An 18,921-nucleotide genomic window follows, 5' to 3' on the forward strand; every position below is an offset into this window, starting at 1 on the left:
AGCTGCTTCCCTTCCTCCAAAGGACCAATGCCATCCTCTCCTTCCAGCACACTGCTGGGACAGGCGAGCACCAGCTGCCGGGGGAACATCTCCTCCCAGCACTGAAAGAATTACTGAGTGCCCCCCATGACGCAAACCCCCAAGCAATGCAGGCAGCTTCATGCACGGCAGAAAAAAGAGGAGGAATGGTGGCCTTTTGCAAGAAATTAATCTTTATTGAAGCAATCATGAGTCACATGAGCTGCCAGCTGGCCTACGGAATAACAATAGCAGGGGCCTGACAGTAGCAGCTGGAGCTCAGAAGGGAGATTGTCTCTTTCCAGAGAAGAATATATGTGATAATACATATACACGTATAAGTGAGTATTTCCCCACCACTAAAAAGTGCGCATGCTGGGAAGTGCATATCGCACCCGAATCCCTGCCAGACTGAGGTGTGTTGGTGATTGCCAGGAGGTAGCTTGAGTATTACACTGGGGCAGTTTGAACTTCATCCTGCTTCCAGTGAAGTCAACAGTGAAGCTCTGCTGGTTCCAGGGGAGTGGAATGAGAAGTGACAGCCCTCTCTGAGCCCTCCGCAACTCCTTCCAATGCAAGGTATTTGCGGCCCATGTTAAAACACCAGCCAGGTGCTGTAGGCTGTACTGCTGTTCTTGTTCTTCGTGTACTGCTGTGCACATGCAGCAGCCCCTGCCTGCGGGCCAAGACCTGTCCTGAACATCAACACAGGGTTTTCCATATTTATCTCAGTAAACAATTGCTACTTAGCGTTTGTCATGCCTAAAAGCCACTATGTATGAGAGGAGTGAAAGCTGTTGCTGGTTCAACAGACATTTCATGCGGCCGTATAATTTACAGCAGGTGCTACATCCATTGCAATGATGGGTTTCAGCTCAGAAGTGGCTCTGCCTCCTTGCCACGAGGGCAAAGCACACCAGGGAGCTGTTGTTTCAACTAGACTGACAGTCTTTTACAAATTCTGTTTATTATTGATAAGGTGATGTAAAAAAGACGTGGAGTTGGACATTGCATTGTTTGACCTGGCTGGAGATCAGTCCTGTTCTCTTAAAGATTTAAACTTCTGTTTGTGTGTGTAATATCAAAGTCCTTTTACCACAGGAGCACAGTGGGTTAGTGAAGCCAGATAAACACAGAGCTGGGGCCAGAACTTACAGAATCACACAATCAGCTAGGTTGGAAAAGACTTTGGAGATCATCAGGGTCAACCTATGACCTAACACCACGCTATCAACTAAAACATGGCACTGAGTGCCATGTCCAGTCTTCTTTTAAACACCCCCAGGGATGGTGACTCCACCACCTCCCTGGGAGCCCATTCCAATGCTCAACCACTCTTTCTGTAAAGAGTTTTTCTCTAATGTCTAGCCTAAACTTCCCCTGGCACAGTTTAAGACTGTGCCATCTCATCTTGTTGATGGTTGCCTGGGAGAAGAGACTGACCCCCACCTAGCTACAACCTCCTTTCAGGCAGTTGTAGAGAGTGATAAGGTCTCCCCCGAGCCTCCTTTTTTCCAGGCTAAATAACCCCGGCTCCCTCAGCCACCCTTCACAGGGCTTGGGTTCGAGACCCTTCACCAGCCTCCTTGCCCTTCTCTGGATCCACTCAAGCATCTCAACACACTTCCTAAATTGAGGGGCCCAGAACTGGACACAGCACTCAAGGGGCGGCCTAACAAGCCCCTGTGAAATCAGTGTGGTATCAAGATTTAGGAGGCTGACTAAATCCTAAGAATTAAAAAAAAATGTTGTATTGCATTAGTAAGGAGGAATAACAGAGAAATATGTCCTTCTGTTGGTCAGTTGTTTCAAAGCTCATTCACTACTTTCTGACTTTTTGTCCTCATCTCTACCAAAAGTTATATAAATCTGGCAATGTTTGAAAACGGGAAAACCAGCTGAATTGGATACCTATGTACCCCAGCATGATCAGAAACATGCCCAAAGTTAATCATTGCAAGTGTTCAGGCTGGCAGAGCATGCTTCCCATCAGCAGCGACACACTTCCTGTCGTTTATTTACTGGTAGTGCAACATTGATCCTGGGCTGCGATCCAAAGCCGTCTTCCTAGAAACTTTGGATCTTTGGGGGTCACAGGGAACTGCTCAGATGACAGCATGAGAGAAGTTTGGTTTAACGCTGTGATTTTTGCTGGGCTTTTCTCCCCATTTTGTTGTAAGGGGCTCTTTGTGTCCTTCTTGTGGAGCCACAGCCCACATGTCTCCCGGCAAGGGAATCTGCATCTCTGAGCCCAGTAGTAGTGCAGGAAAGGGAAATGTGTGACACACATCCCACCACCTGACCCCAGGCAATACCTTCCCAGGGGATTTTGTGGGTGACTCCAGACATCTTCCTGTGCCAAGAGCTGGCTCTGCCTGGTAGTGATGCCCAGGCATCAGGTTTCTACCTCTCTCGCAGGATGTATTTGCCTTTCCGATACAGGTTGCTGCTGAAGTGGATGGAGAAGCAGAGGAATGAAGTTAGGATCATCCCATAAACCTAAAGGGAAATAAAGGGGACAGGCATACAATTAAGTGTGTAACTGATTATGATGCTCCATCTCTGCAAATAAGTGGTCATAAATATTGCCTGTTGTCACATTTTTCTGAAGAGAGCTGGTGAACGCCATTTCTGACATGGGAGTTAAAAAAAAAGCAACACACAGTTAAAACATCTGATTGGAATTAGCACGGCATAGCTCAAACCTGGCCCTAAAAATACCAAGAAATAAGACGAAACCAGGAAACTCAGATTTCAGTTCCTGCCACAGAACATTCCCCTATGCAAACAAACATATCTCTCTCATAATAATAGCCTTTTGTAAAGATACCATGGGGAGAAAAAACCACAACACCCATGTATTGTTTGACGTAAAAACCCCAACAAAACAAACAAACAAACAGAGCCCTAAGCCAAACCCAAACAGTTATGAATGCAGAGGACAGTGTGCTTCCTGTCTATTGTGATACTCTGCCTGGTGTATCACACATCAGGATTAACACAGGCAACATATCCAAGGTAAGGCTGCTGTGGGAAGGATAATGAGGGCTGTAACAATGTGCTCTTTCCTAAAGCATGCCCTAATGTGCTAGTGCCTTTGCTCGCAGCTTGATCTGGGGATGTGTGTGCACTGTTGGCTGAGGGACAGTGACATCAGAGCAGCTATAGCCCTCTTTACGTGCTTCCCTTGCATCCTGCCATCACAATAGTGAACCATGCGGTGAGATTTCCTCTAGCACAGGCTTCAAAGACAGCTGCCTTATCTGACTATAGCAACAAGCTGTGAAAAAAGTATATCTATTATAAAAATGCTCCCGCTTCTATCTGAATATAGCTGCAGTGAATTTCTCCCTGTGCTTGAGAAAAATTGGAAAGTGACACCAAGTATTCACACATGACTTTACATTTACAGCTCCATAGCAATGCCTTATGGTTTTCCTAATTTACTGCTAGCAGTATAAAATACAAATTTTTTGTTCCTCTGGGTTTTATTTAGATGGAGAATAATCTTCTAATCCATAATGGTGTCAAGGTGAACACAAGGCATAAAATGATCTCCAAACACACTTTTAGTCAAGAAGGGTCATCTCAGCTGGGGAGCAGCATGGAGATATCACAGCAGATCAAACCTGCCTTCCTGGTGGAGAAAGGAGTCTCCTGGCACATGCTCTTTTCTGGTGTGCATCACCACATGTGCAGAGTCCCTGTGTACAGGTAGTTACAGTGATACACCCCTGCCAAGCAGTGGGTGGGCAAACGAGAAGGCTGATTTTAATTAGTGGCCCTCTCCAGCTCCAAAGAGATCATGCCCATGCAGCCCCTGAGTCCCTCACCATTGAAAGTCATGCTCCTCTTGCAGCATTTAATTTTTTCTTTTGTTGCCCGCCAAATAGGAATCAAGTTCAGAGCCTTTCTACACAAGCCATACTCTGAAGACGATTTCACCCCTCCTCTGCATGTTACTCCTTCAAAGACAGAACCTGGGGGCCCAGACAACACACTCTTCCCCTCTCCTTTGCAGCTTGCTCCTTATGAGCCTGTGATTGACCCACCCATTGCCCGAGATGAACCTTATCATCTTCATTAGTGGTCATTAATAAGATGAGACCTTCCCTTTCTGCACAGCTCTCCATCTCCCCTGCTGGTGCTCAGTAGTTTTCAAGACCTTCCAGCTCTGCCTGCACAAGCAACTTTCCAGGTTGATCTAGGAGGCAGCAAGTTTCCTAAAATATGGAGGCTTTACTGCATCTCCTTTTCTACCATTGCTGCTGGCTTCCTACATAATCCACAAGCCCCCAGTGAGGTGACATGACCTCTCACTCACAGATGAAGTCATGTAGGCAAGCGTGAGTGGATGAAATGCAAGTGCTGGTGCATCCTGCTCCCTGCTCCCAGTTGCCATGCCTTGTTTGGGCACAAAAACCATGCATCGAGGCTATTCCTGCAGGAAAACCCCTCCACCAATCAGCCTGGCCAGGTTACTGACCCTCTCCTGATTTCCACGTTGGAATCCACCACTGCTTGTTTCTCTGCTGCCAGCCTCCAAATCACCCAAAATCCTAGCTTCTGGGGGCTAATTTAGGATACTTTTCCCTCACTGGATCCTGCCTTTCAGAGCCAAAATGTGAAAGGACAGACACTGTTACCGTGAAGCCAATGGTGATGCCCAGGAACGAGAAGACAAAGTCCATGTGCTTCTTCAGAAAGTCCTGCATCTCTCGCAGGCAGTCCTGGGAGGAGAGAAACAAACACCCCTTGCAGCACAGCAGCAGCTTGGTGGGGGCTTTATCCCCTCAACAGCACTTCCACAGCCTCAGAGAGGAAAGAAGGCAAGAAAGGGGTGCAGCATTGTGCAGCTGGGCAGTTCTCCCTTTTTCTGCTGCTGCTGCAGCTTGGGAAGACAAACACCTGTGGTAGCTTTTCTGTTACTACAACACACCAATGATTTTATTGGTGCAATGCATTTTGGACTGTGGGGGATGTGTACTTAAGAGTGATCATGCAAAAGCTTTTTTCTTTCCACCTACTGAAAAATGGGAAGAAGGAAATGAAAAGATAGAAAAGCAGAGCACACCGTGATGCCAAATGCATTCCCCAAGGTTACTAATGAACAGCTCGATTTTGCGAGGTGCTGCAAGTATTAATATACATTAGCCTTAAGCATGCCAATGGCCCCACAGAAATCCCAGGGCTGTTAGTCAAGAGAGCCATTTCAGAAACACAAGAGCATGCCCTTGATGAAGGGATTTGCAGAGCGAGGAAGGAGCGCTCAAAGCCAGGAGTGAACGCAGCGTTTCCTGGTTTACACAAAGCACATCCTCCCACCCGCCTCCCCAGTGAGGGAAACGCAGACCACTAAGTGGGAGCGATGGAGTCGCCATACGGTGCCCAGCTTTGTCCTGCTCTCCCTTCCTGCTCTTTGAGCCGAGTTCGGCCCTGCCCTGGGATGAGACATTCCTGGAGGCTGTGCTTTGAAATGCTGCCCTGGGGGCTGACATGTGCCTGTGCATCACGAGTGCTGTTAGCACTTGACATCTTCACCTGACAACGATGGGACCCTGGGAGTGTTTGTAGAGCTGTAGCAGTGTGGTTTTGTTTTTCCTAGAAGCACCCTATATTGATGCTGGTGGCTTTAGCTACTCTGGTGGAAGAAAAATAATCGTGCATAGATTTGCTCGGAGAGTATGAAGTTGTAGCTTCAGTGCACAACAGTCTCACTGAGGTACTTGAAAGAGGAGGAATGAAGCATGTTTGAGGAAGCTACTGCTGGGCATCATCACCCTGCTTCATGAGTTTCTCATTTTAATACCTATTTAATGCCCCGTGAAAAAAGGAATTACATCAAATCCCACATTTGCTGTTAGTGGAACACATTTTAAGTGTCAGAAACGTGTCACATGGAAAAGTCAAACAGTTTTTTTGTACTCTGATACATGCCTGTGATATCTCACACTCTGCATGCACAGGAGATGAACAGGAAGCTGGAGGGAAATGAGAGGCTGCAGAAGCATTTTGAAAGCTTTCTAAAGCACTGAAGGAAACAGCATCTGTAGGTCTGAGAGCTGCTGATCCACCAGGGCTCCTCCTCCTAATTCACAGAATCATAGAATGGTTTGCGTTGGAAGGGACCTTAAAGATCCCATCTAGTTCCAACCCCCCAGCCATGGGCATGGACATCTTTCCCTAGACAAGGTTGCTCAAGAGCTCCATCCTGGGCAGCCTTAAACACTGCCAGGGATGGGAAATCCACAAATTCTCTGGGCAACCTGTTCCAGTGCCTCACCACCCTCACAATAAAGAAAATTTTCCTAATATTTAATATAAAACTACTGTCAGGTTCAAGAGATTCCCCTTTGTCCTGTCACTATGCCCTCCTGCAAAAAGTCCCTCTCCATCTTTCTTGCACCTTTCTCCCTTCAGGTACTGGAAGGACACAATTAGGTCACCCCCATGCTGCTTTTTCAGGCTGAACAAAAACAATCCTCTCAGCCTTTCCTCACAGGAGAGATGCTCCATCCCTCTGCTTATATTGGTGGCCTCCTCTGGACTTGCTCCACCAGCTTGATGTCCTTCCTGTGCTGGACCCCAGAGCTGTGCACTAGTCCTGTACTGTCTCCAGTGTTATTGAAACAACAAAACCCCAACAAAACAAACCCCAACCCGTTTCAACCCCAAACCATGAAAAAGCCACAATTTTCATTAACACTTTAGCACCAGTGAGGTTTTGACAGCTAGAAAGCAGAGGCACAACCCCACTGTGGCGTGGGAGAAACCTTTCCCTTACCTTTCCTTCATCGTGCACCTGGCCGGGTGGGCACGTCTTGTGCTCAACATTGGTTGTGTCCCCAAAAGTAGAGTGCTTCCCACAGCACAGGAACTGGAAGAGAGGAAGTTTGCCAGCTGTTTGCCAGGGCTCTCCCCTTGCTACCAGCTGCTGCAGTAGGAGGTGCTGGCAATGGGCCCCTGATGCCGCAGGCAGAACCACCCAACCAGGGTAGCAAGGAGCAAAGCATGTAGGAGTCCACAACTGCAGCAATGCAGGCTAAAGTCAGGGGAGGTGGATGGATCTGGCCTCCAACTTGCTCAGGCACCGCCAGGACTGCTGCCTGGGCCCGGGCCAAGCCCTCCCTTTGTGGTCATACTAATGCTCACTGTGGCTGCTCTGGAAAACCCAGGGATGCAGAGACTCATGTTTCCAGTGATTGTTATGGGCTGGGGGAATCCCCAGCAACACCCACCATGGAGCTGATTTCCTGTAGCTGTGGTGCACTGGACAGTTTGGAGCTCTGGCAGAAGGGAAAAAAAATAGGAGAAGAAGGACTGCTTCTCCACTAATTCAAGTGGCTAAAACAAGCAACTGGTGAAGCCAGGCATTGTGCCTGGTTCTCCTTGTCAAATGGGACCCTGGGAGTGCTGCTTCACAACCCTAAGAGCAAGCATTTCCATGCTTGGCCACGGCTCTGAGGGCTACCATCACCACCACTGCAGAGGAACATTTGCCCTCTTCCATGTTTTGAGAAGCACGGATAGAAACAACTTTGGAAAGTACTTGTTGTGACGATTTAAGAAAACACAGAAGGATACAGAGAGTTGTGTGGGAGGTGTCTGGAAACAGCTGAGCAGAGCTGACCTTCCCATCCAGCCTTGCTGTGTGCCATGAACTCACTCCCCAAACAAGCCCTGCTGCGTGAGGGAATGGCATCTCCTTTACTCAGCAGGGACTCAGGAGTTTCTCACTATGGGGGACATCCTCACTCATCTCCTGTGGCTTCAGGGGCAAGTGTCCTCCCTGTGCTCTGGGTAACCACCCTTGCCCACCTGCTGAGCTACAGAGAAGTCCTCTACGCCAAAGGCATCCTGGGTGGTGGTTTTTGGGAGCCTGAAAGCAGTCTCCAGCTCTGTAAGAGGCCACGTAGCCTCCAGTACTCCTCAGACACAGGCTTGAAGGTAAATAGGAATAACCATATGCAAATATTACTGCTGGAGTATGTGGAAATCCTGCCCTCTCTACTTGACTGCTTGTACACATTCTCACACCACAGATAGGGAGCAGGGCACAGGGGCTCCTGAGACAGAAAATACTATGGCAGCTGCAGTGCGGCAGCTTTGTAGATGTTGCACCACAGAGATGCTCAGAGAGGTGACTCTTTCTTCCTGTTAATAACCTGGTTGGTCAGACCTGGGAAAGAAAGAATGGGAAGGGAGGAGCAGACTCCACAGCAGGCTGGAAGACTCGGTTCTTGAGGAAAAACGGCATTGCAGCATTCACAAGGCAGAGCACAGGTGTCAGCCCCAGCCTGCCAAAACCCTTGGGAAGATACCCCAGGGCAAGGTTTTCTGCTGCAGGTGAAAGACAACTTACTGCTTCATGGATGGCAGTCAGCTCGTGCCTCCTGAAACTGGAAGTGTTCCTCCTCACCTCCTCGTACACGAAATCATACACATCCATCATGCTGTCTTCCACCTGCAATGAAAGCAGAGGTCTGTACATACAAAACACTGATTGCAGTCATCTTTGGAGGGAATGGTGCTCTGCTTGATTTCCACAGAAGCTCTCCCAGGTATAGCAATACCAGCAGTGCATCTAGTAAATGACTCCCAGGCAGCAGCAGGAACTGGTATGTGACCCACCATACACTAAGGAGCCGGGGTCTCACCAGCTGATGGCTGGAGCTTTTGGCCATTTTGGATTTAGTGTCAGAGAAGAACTTGGGTGCCTGCGACCTGTGTGCCTCTGAGTCCCTCTGCCAGGCAGGGCTGATGCCATCTCCCCATCCTGAAGGTGGTACTGTGAGGACAGGCACACATGACCACGAGATGCTAAAATACAAAGGTGAGAGGACCTCACAGGGTTAGTATTATCTGAGTGGCAGAGCCATTTCTCTGAACAGTCAAAAAAATAACAGGAGTGATTCAGTGGTGAGTCAGACCCTAAATATTTACCAAATGTGTGAGAACTTGAAGCTTGACAGATCCCAGCCAACTCCTACTCGGGTGTCAGAGGAAAAAAAATACGACAGTTGCCTTCAGTGCCTGGAGTCAAAACCTTATTTCTTCCTTTCGTATTCCCTTGCTTCCTCAGCAGCACCGCTCTGAGTGGGCCTGCAGGCAGTGCTTGTCTTTCGGGAGGGAAAATCAATGGGAGAGACAGGCAGAGCGGGTGGCCACACAGGGACGTCTCTGGGAACAGAGCCATCTCTCAGCAAGGCTTTGCAGCTCAGTCTAAGAGTCCACACTTAGAAATTACTCTAAGGAATAAAACCCCAGCACTCCCTGCATAGGGGTGAAACCAGGATCATTCATGGTGGTTACATCTATTACTGCAATATTGCTTCGTCCTGCCCAGCTCTCCAAACTGCAAGCAACAAACGGAGGGTGATAATCAGGGAGAGAGGGGTTGAGAAGATTACTTGTATCCAGATTGGCTCTGTGCCTCCAGGAATAGAGTTTGAAGGCACACATCAGAAGATTTTCCATGGCTACCAACATGGCATAAGAGTGCTCAGGGACAGACAGGGCTCAGATATTAGAGGCCAAATACTCCAAATACAAAAAAAATACTCCATAGCAAAATGTGTGACACCGAGCTGTCCCACACAGGTGAGGAAGAAGGATACTCCTTTTGTCCCCCTGGTGTATCAGAGTGCATAAAGTGGGGTGGGTGCAGCAGTAAGACCAGATTTCTAGACGACTTCTGCACCAACCTTCCCCACAGCAAACCTTAAAACCCAATAAAAAGAAAAACATCCAAGCTTTTCTAACTTCTTGTGGGCCATGAAATAGCTTTCCAGAAGCAGCAATTAAATGGATCCAATAAAAAGAACGTCCATTTCCACTGAAGAATTGGATTAAGAATAATGAAAAAAGAATAATCTTTTGAGCTCCTCTTGTGGAGAAAGGAACAACAGAGCAGCAGGCTTCTTAATGTAAGAGATTATTACCTTTTAAATATCCTGATCCCAGTCTAACATGCAGGAATAAAGGCTATTTTTTGCTGTGACAACATACATATGTGTTTTGGTAAGGGAACAGTGCTGTCTGTGCATTTTTTGTCTTTTCACATTTACCATGAGGGTCAGGATGCTGAGCTTTCTCCAAAAGACCTCAATTTGGATGACTTAAAAAAGAAAAAAAAAAAAGGAAAAAAAGGTTCAAGCAGGTGGCTCTGTTCAAACAAGGTTCAAGGGTTAAAAGCAATCCAGAAGTTTAACTACTTCTAAAGGTCTCTTGAACTCTGGGCCAGGAAATATTGGGAGAGCTGTTTGAAGGATAAGAGTGGATAGGAAAGGACTGAACGAACAAGAAGCCCATAGCAAAATTATGGCTGAAAATTATTCCTGCTGTTGGAAACAATAATGGAAGAAACCACAAGCAGTCATCATTTCACAGCCAGCTCAGCTACAGTGATGGAGATGATGATGGTAATCTCCAGGTACATAATGACTGCTAAAGACTTCAACTGCACCATTTCTGAACTTGCTTGTGAGCTGACTTCTCAGTTACCTACTGATTTTTTAATTTTCATTTTGTCAAGCAGCCTCCAAGAGCTAAAAACATGAGGCACTAAATGGAAAATGTTTAATAGCAATAATTTCCTTTTAGAATGTGTGTCTGGGCAAGCCTAAGAGTACAATTTGCTGATTAGTCATTCTCAGCATTTCTATCTAGCAATTATATCTAGCATTTATATCCAGACATCATCTGAATAGGCTATTCAGATCCTAGTAAGGGAATATCAAACTCTAAATCCATTTTTTAGAGAGGGAATTGCTTGTAGTTCCTCCACATCATGTTTCTGATTTTTGCTAGGATCATTTGATTTTGGAGGGAAAAACTGCTGTTTTCATAAAACACAGTGGCCTGTTTTCAAAGACTACTGCAGACAGCTTTCTCATTTAAATATTTCAGAGGTGGATATACAGTAAAATATCTCAGTATTTATCACTGGCTGTTTCCTTTTGTGCAGAAGACTGTGCCACAGAGCATACAAGAGGTCTGGTTTAATAAGAGAAGACATAGGAGAGCAAAACATCACACTTTGCTGCCTGGGATGGGGTTATGTTTATACTCAGAGCTGCAGCCAAGCTCTGAAGCACCGGTCATGCACGGCAGCATCTATCCAGCCCAAAATGTCGTGCTCGCTCATGCATGCCTGATGATGTAAGATTAAAACCTGAAAGTCTGAGACAGTCACCAGGTGGTTTCATGACTTAACTGCAACATTGCTACATCCAGCAGAAGTTCAGCCCCATATTTTCCTTTGATCCAGCTCCTGTAAAAGTCTAGACAGTAAAGATCTAGATTGCAGCACTGCTTTGTACTCAATTGCCATCCTCAACAGATTCCCATCACACTCCTCAACTTGAAGTTGATGGGAAAATTCAGGTCCATTGCCTCAAGATAATTTTCTTTTTCTGTGTCTTACACCAGTTGCTGGGGGAAAAAATATTAAAAATAATCAAGGTGCTTTTGGTCATGGTTAAGCAAGAGGATGCCTTTTGAGTTTGAGTGCTTACACTGATACTGTTAATAATGAGCTTTAAGATAAAGAGCTGCACGCCATCACTTCAACAGTACTTAGCATGCAATGGGCTGATACAGCTGGAGAAGAGAAAGTCCATCTGCTTTTTGAAAGGTCTTACACTCCTCCCACACACAAGCATCATTATGGTCAAGTGGATTTTCCTGTTCCTGGTGACGTGCTGTGATCCACTGCTGGAGGAGTTCTGCTGGACAAAGCTCTCCCTTGGAAGGAGACTGAGCCTGCAGTGCATGTCAGTAAGAAACACCAAGAGCTGAAGATAAAGCCTCAGCTGGACTCTGGTTAAGAAAAATCTCCAGCTTGAGTGATATGGAGGTTACACCTTACAGTAATTCTTTTCCTGGAAGAAGCTGAGTGAAATGTTCCAGCTCTAAATCAGGTAAATAACTGCTGCCTCCCACTTCTGCCTGCTTTCCTTAATGAAATATTCATTTAAGAATGATATTGATGGGTTGCTGGATACAACAAATGGAAAATCACCACTGAAATTGATGCAGCTGACTCCAACTGACTTAGTAAGTACCATTTTTCATCTAAAGTAAAAGAAAAAAGGAATTTTGAGATTGTTTATCATCCTCTAAATCCTTTACCCCCAAGAAGCAGAATGTATGACTGCAGGAAGACATGTACTCCAAGCAATTAGAGGTCTTGCCCTTGGCTATTGAAATTAAAGCAAATTTCCACCTTACCTTCTTCAAGAGGAAAACTGACATTTCTGACTTAGGTTATTTATCAGGATAATTTTTACCTGTAAATGGATTTGGAACAGAAAGATGAGACAAGGTCTGCCTTGTTCCTGATCTCTTTGCAAGCAAAAGGTGCCGACGAGTCCCAGTCCAGCTGCCAGGTACCTGTGCCTAGGCAACCTGGAAGTGTCAATTAGGTGGAAACCACTGTAGACTTGTACCAAGAGCAATGGTCTGAGTCTTAGTGAACCATCTTTGCAACTGCTGCTGGGCAAAAATCCCACTGCAAAGCTCAAGCTCAAGGAGAATAAAGTGAAAGGAGATGTCAGGATTGTCTCAAAGACAAGCCCGCCTTCCTCCTTTTCGATAAACAGGAACACTCTTGACATGGCAGAGGAGGAAGACAAGCATGGGAAGCAGGAGGAGGATGCTCATCTCCTGTGGGTCTTTGTGCCTTTGAGGAACCAAACCGAGCACATGCAGTGCAGGCTCAGAAGAAACTGCAACCTCAGCACTTCATGATCTTTCAGCGTCACCAAGAAGGATGCACTCACCAGCCTCACTCAGATATGTCCCTTCAGAGGTCGCTACTGCAGACTCCTCCACTCGGCCATGAACTGCAAGCTAGGCAGTTAAGAAGTGAAACTGGAATAAAGTAGTTTACTCACTCAAAAATCTTCCTTGCTCCAGCAAGAAAAGCACGTCCTCATTTTGCTGTCTCTGTCTTCCCTTTCCTGCCCAGTGTGCAGAAAGGCATGTGTTCACAGCATGTCAGAAACAGGGGTGGGGGCAGATGCAACAGCTTGGGTTTGGCCAAAGCAATGATGCATCTGCAGTGAAACAGGAGAGAAAGCCACTCTGGGGGCTTTAGCCTGGTTGCAGAGCAACTCCCATCACATGGATCGTGCACATGGTAAGACAAGCTTCCCCCATGCATGCTTGATCAAGCCCTCTCTAACACAGTCACTGCAGCTGGCTGAAGGTTTATATTTCCTTCATTTCATGTCAGCTCCCCAGCCTTCCTCTAGCCAGCCATTCCCAGATGCAGAAATCCAGCCAGTGCTGCAAACCAGAGCAGCCTTTGACATCTCCCATGGAAAAATGGCACAAGATAAGAAGATGCTGCTCCCCCTCTGACTGACAGTGCTCACTGGAGACCACTGATGCCAGAAGATCGAGATGAGGCTTTTAGCCAAATAGTTTGCACCCTTTTTCCCCCAAATCTGTATATACATACAGATTTTGTATCTATCTATCTATACATACATTAAAAAATCCCCAAACCAAACCATATGGAATTCCCTCTACTTTCTGGTATTGCCAGGGAACCAGGCAAACCCATACCATACTTTGGAACATCGCTGAGGAAATACACAGAAGGAGACAGACCAAAAACTGCTGTGGAACAAAGAACTCAGAAAAAGCAAAACCTCTTTCTCTCCAGCCTCAGCACTTCCATCCAGTCCTTGCACAAAACACTTAAAACATGAGAAAGTGCTGAGCTGTTACACTGCTCACCTCCTCCTCATTTCCTATCTCCATATCCCCAAAAGAACAGCAAAATTCTAGCTGCATGGGTGCTATACATCCCTCTTGGCCAGTGGGCAGGGGGACATCAGAGCCTCATGCTCAGCCAAGCCATAAAACCCAGAGGCCACTTCTGTGCTACTCAGATGCAGCATTGCTCTGTGTCTGTGACTGAGCACCAGATGCTTTATAAGGAAGTGCAAAAAACACAGGCAGGCAGTTAATCAATATCAACAAGGATTTTTTTCTGTAAATCCTTCAGTTCTGTGGCTGCACACTTGCCAGTGTCACCAGCCTCAGATTACCAAGGTCCTTTTGGGTTTTTTTTGGACTAGCTTTTTTATCTTTGCTTTTTGCTTTTTTTGTTTTCCAAAAAACTTAAAATTTTCAGTCCATTTTATAACGGAACTGCAAAGCCAACAAGCCGCCAAGGGCCCACACTGACCTTCTGTGTTCCTGTCTTTCAAAACACACAGCCTGGCAATTTATGAACCACCCCCCCCCAAAACTGTGGTCAAATTATCTCAGCCATCTCTGCACCCTTACCTGTAGCACTTGAAACCAGTGCCAGACAAGACTGCTTCCCAACAGAAAGCACTGAACAACACTGAAAACAGTTTTAGCTTAAAAACCAGTGGTATCAGCAATAGAGCCAGCCCCAGGACAGCCCTGTCACCTCTGACGGGGTGGTGGCTGTCCTGCTGGGGTGAGCATCCTATAGGTGCATGAAGGTTGGAGGTGCCGCAGTGATGGCAACCATCCAAGTGGCCTCAGGTGCCATGGCTGACACTGCTGGAGATGGGAGCTCCGGCTCTGCCACAGAAAGCGGCAGAAACGGGGCCATGTGGGTTCAGTGCCGGGGCAGCCATAAATTATAGAACCCGTGAGTGCAAATGTGTGGAGGCTCAGACAAAGGAGAGCAGTGTCTCGCTGGGGGGAGTGGGCCATTGCTGGGTAGTGAGAACATAAACACTGGGAAAGAGGCACAATATTTAAAAACACTAAGGAAGAGGGAGGGGTTTCCCCCTTTTTTGTTTTTCCCATGGAGCTCAGAGACTTGGAAAAGCTTGGTGCTTTTAAATTGATTGTGCCTGCTAGATTAACAGCAAGACCAAGGAGCACATCAGATTGCTCACAGCATTCACATCAGTGATTTTTGTAAACGCACTTGGAAGACCCCTGTGAGGGGCTGCAATCCAGCCCCACTGAATCAAAACCCAAAAGGAAACTCCCTGTATGCTTCAGGTCTGGCTTCAGAAAGCACCTGAGCACACCTTCAGCTCGTGTTTAAGTCCCACTAAAATCTCTAGGATTTCAGCCTGCATTTAAGCATTACCCACAGATGAGACCAACCAGACCCTGCAGGACTTTGCCCCGACACACACTGACACAAATACATCCTAGGAAATCCATAGAGGAAGGACCTCTACAGTCCCACTTAAGTAATTATCTAGGAAGTGCTGGGTTGTTCCTTACATACCTGCAGAAACAAGATGCATGTGCTGGTTTTATGGACACTAAGAGAAGATTTCCCTCCTGGAGACCCAGACAATGCTGCCTCTGGTTTTGCAAAGGTGCTGCTTGGGAGGGAGACCCACAGACAGAAGCACTGGTTCCATATGCAGGGAAGGGAGGAGGGAAGCTGCTTTGCTCAAGAACAAGACCCAGGTCTTGAGATCAACAACCAATGTTTGTTATTTAACAACTGCAACTGTTAATTCCAGCCATGTACAACATGGCTGTTAGAAAATCACCATTTCAGAAGGTACCCCCTTGCTTGCTAACAAAGCATGGAAGACCCCATTTCCACTTCCCAGATTGAGGAGGGGAGAGCAGACAAGTTCCTCTGGAGAAAGCAGAGCAAGGCTGCAGGAGAATCAGGGTGTAGACAAATGGCTTGTATTCCCTGCCCTTAAAAAGCTAACTCCTCACATTTATTCTTCACGTACAAGCAATGCAGCCACAGAGGGGCTAATGCCTTTCCACTTATGTGGAGCCAAAAGCCACAGGTGAAACTCATTTTGAAATCACCCAGCAACCTGAGAAACCACTTGATAATTAAGAGATCACCATATCATTGCAGCTAGTGCAAATCCAAGCAACCTCTTTATTCAGAGGCCATGGGGAATCAGGCCTTTACAGAAATATGGACAACTATTTGCACCAGTTTCAAATTCCTGAGTTGGGAAATTGTCATTTAATCCATTTTATGTTTTTACCTGTGAACAAATCTCTGTAATTAAAATGCTCATTCTGTTGCAAAACTCCTTTTATGTTGCAGCAATTTTAGTGTAACTGACCCACCCTACATGGGGCCAGGGCCACAGGGTTGCTGGAAGGACTGGCTCAGCTGCTGCAGAGAAAGGGAACAGCAGAAGGTAATGTGGAATAGAAACTCCTCTGGCCTCTTTCACAGCAGGGCCCAGAACATAACCCCAAACCTCAGGTTCAACAAGGCGAAGTGCCAGGATCTGCACTTTGGTCAAGTGAGGTCAACAACCTCATGCAGTGCCACAGGCTTGGGTAACAGTGCCTGGAAAGGGGCCCAGTTGAAAAGGACCTGAGGGTGCTGGGTAAGAGCTGACAATGAGCCAGCGTGTGCCCAAGTAGCCAAGAAGGCCAAGGGGATCCTGGCTTGTATCAAAAATAGTTTGGCCAGGAGGACCAGGGCACTGATTGTCCCTCTGTACTGGGCACTGGTGAGGCGAGGCCACACCTCGATTCCCGTGTCCACTTCTGGGCCCCTCACTACAAGAAAGACATCGAGCTGGGGTGTGTCCAGAGAAGGGCAATGGAGCTGGTGAAGGGTCTGGAGGGGAAATCCAGTGAGAGGGAGCTGGAGTGTTTAGCCTGGAGAAAAGGAAGCTCAGGGGAGACCTTATTGCTCTCTACAACTAGCTGAAAGGAGCTTGTAGCCAGGTGGAGGTTGGTCTCATCTCTTAGGCAACAAGTGACAGGACAAAAGCCTCAAGCTGTTCCAGTTTCAGGCTGGACATCAGAAAGAACTTCTTCCCTGAAGGAGTGGTCAGGCATTGGAATGGGCTGCCCAGGGAGGTGGTAGAGTCACCATCCCTGGAAGTGTTCAAGAAATAACTGGATGTGGCACTTAGTGCTCTGGTCTAGTTGACAAGGTCTAGTTGATCATTTATAGGCAGGAGTCAATGATCATGGAGGTCTTTTCCAACCTTAATGATTCCATGATTCTATTTTTGTGTTGGTTAGTAAGGCTACCAAGTATTCTATATGGCAGCTGCAAGTACAGCTTTGCTCCAGCCTCTGCAGACAGGTTTGTAAAGCAGCAGTTAATGGGTGAGAAGAGAAAGGAAGCTGGGGAGGAGGAGGAGGAAGCAGCAGCCCTCCCCATCAGCTGTGCTGGATGTGGCATGTCTCTCCTGCATCCCTCTCTGGATTCCACGTCCCTGCTCTTTTTGGCCATGCTGTGAATGACAGAGGGACCTCACTTAAACAGACAGCAGTTTGTGGGAAAGGAACTGCCATAAAAATAACTTCAGAAAACAAGATTCAGCTCTTCAGCTTCAGGGACCAGGACTTCCTAATGTGACTGAAAACCATCCGAAAACCTCATGATTTCTGTGGTTACCACAGCAGTTCCAGCAAAGACGCTTGCGTAGGGGTCATCCCCTGTCCTCTGTCCTCCCATGCATGTCAGTCTCTTGTTCACTTTGATTGCGCCACTGTCCTTCCTCAGACAGGTTTGCAACACTTGCCTACCGAGACCAAGGAGGAACAATTGTGATGCAACCTTTTAGGATAAAGCACAATAAATCTCAGCTTCATGACTGCTGCATGTCTGGCATACATCACTTTAAGAAAACAGACTATGGTGACATCGAGTCCATCTGGAATGCGGATAACTTGAAATTAAAACATTTGACATCTGTCTGAAAGAATTTGTCCAGTAGCTACAGAAGGTCATGAAAGCAGAAAAGAATGGGAAATGAGAAGATTCATTTTGTTTACAATGCCCAGGTCTGAGAATATCAAGTATTTACAAATAACTCTTCCTTTCTCCCTGCCCAGCTTCTCTGCAGGAAGTACTGTAAACAAGGCTCTGGAAGAGCCACACAGGCAAAAAGGGCACTTCGTTTTCGTCATGTTCAAACAATATTTCTATCTATTGTCTCTTGATAATAACCATCAGAACAATTTTCAACTGACTATTGGGCTTTACTGTTTCAGATGATTTTCTGTAAGAGGGGTCTGCTTTCTGAAGAAAATGTAGATTTTTTTTTTTAATCTTTTCTTTACCAACAGGAGTAAACCACTGAAGCATCTGCCATGGATTAGTGCAGGGGAGACCTCCCATCCCCAGCTTGCAAATGGAGGGGAGGACTCTGTTTTCAGTGCTGCCTGTGTTCGGCACGTTGCCAGTAGGGAGGGAGAGGACAGGAACTACTGACACCAGCTCCCAGCTGGCATTTCCAAAATGAACAGCCTAATTTTCTGTCTGGCATTCCACTGGAAAGTCAGTGTATTTTTCATGGGAAAAATTGAAATTTTTGTTCTAGCCATGAACGTGGGGGCAGTACCCCCTCGGTGCTCTTAGTGCTTCAGGCACGTGTAATGGCCATATTCATCCATATTCAGTTTTACATCCTCAGTTCCATTCCTTTCTTGATAGCTGTGTACATCCCATCAAGCTTACAAGACACCCACCCACTTGGCTGGGTTTGAGTTCCCCCCCCAGATTACCACAATTAACTATTTTTGAGAGTACTGACATTCAGTAGGCAGCAGAGGACACCTGCTTGAATTTGGTTCTTTATTTTGAGAAAGTCAAGCCAACAAACAGCTCTATAATGAGACTTCAGAAGTCTTCCCCCTGCTTCATTCAATTTTCTACATCACTGTGCTCCTGTCCTGGAGGGGCAGACACACCTGCATTTCTTTCTGTCACCCACATTTCTCTCTCACATCTGCATTTCTCTCTCTAGTGAGAAAGGTTACTTTTCAGTCCAAACTAAATTTCCATGTGTTCTGTAAGTGACACTTCTAATTAAATCTTCCTCATATGTATTCCCTGCTTCTCCTTGCATTTTAGGAAACAGAGAAACACAAGATGGTCTCTAATGGTATTTTTTTTTCTGCTGTCAGAAACACTGCTGGTTTTCTTTGCCCAGAAAGTAA

At 46.5% G+C, this 18,921-nt stretch overlaps 1 protein-coding gene across 1 annotated transcript in view; it reads right to left on the bottom strand.

Moving 5' to 3' along the window:
• Positions 1–274: 274 nt before the first annotated feature.
• Positions 275–18,921, bottom strand: part of TSPAN32 (tetraspanin 32) — a 33,267-nt gene continuing 14,620 nt past the window's right edge. The window contains exons 6-9 of the mRNA XM_069016946.1: positions 8,381–8,482; positions 6,803–6,895; positions 4,665–4,748; positions 275–2,517 (exon numbers count right to left, since the gene is read on the bottom strand). Coding sequence (XP_068873047.1) covers positions 2,422–2,517; positions 4,665–4,748; positions 6,803–6,895; positions 8,381–8,482 — 375 coding nt within the window. The 3' untranslated portion in view covers positions 275–2,421. The remainder of the gene's footprint in view (positions 2,518–4,664; positions 4,749–6,802; positions 6,896–8,380; positions 8,483–18,921) is intronic.

The sequence above is a fragment of the Aphelocoma coerulescens genome, chromosome 5, assembly GCF_041296385.1.
Source record: "Aphelocoma coerulescens isolate FSJ_1873_10779 chromosome 5, UR_Acoe_1.0, whole genome shotgun sequence".
NCBI lineage: Eukaryota > Metazoa > Chordata > Aves > Passeriformes > Corvidae > Aphelocoma > Aphelocoma coerulescens.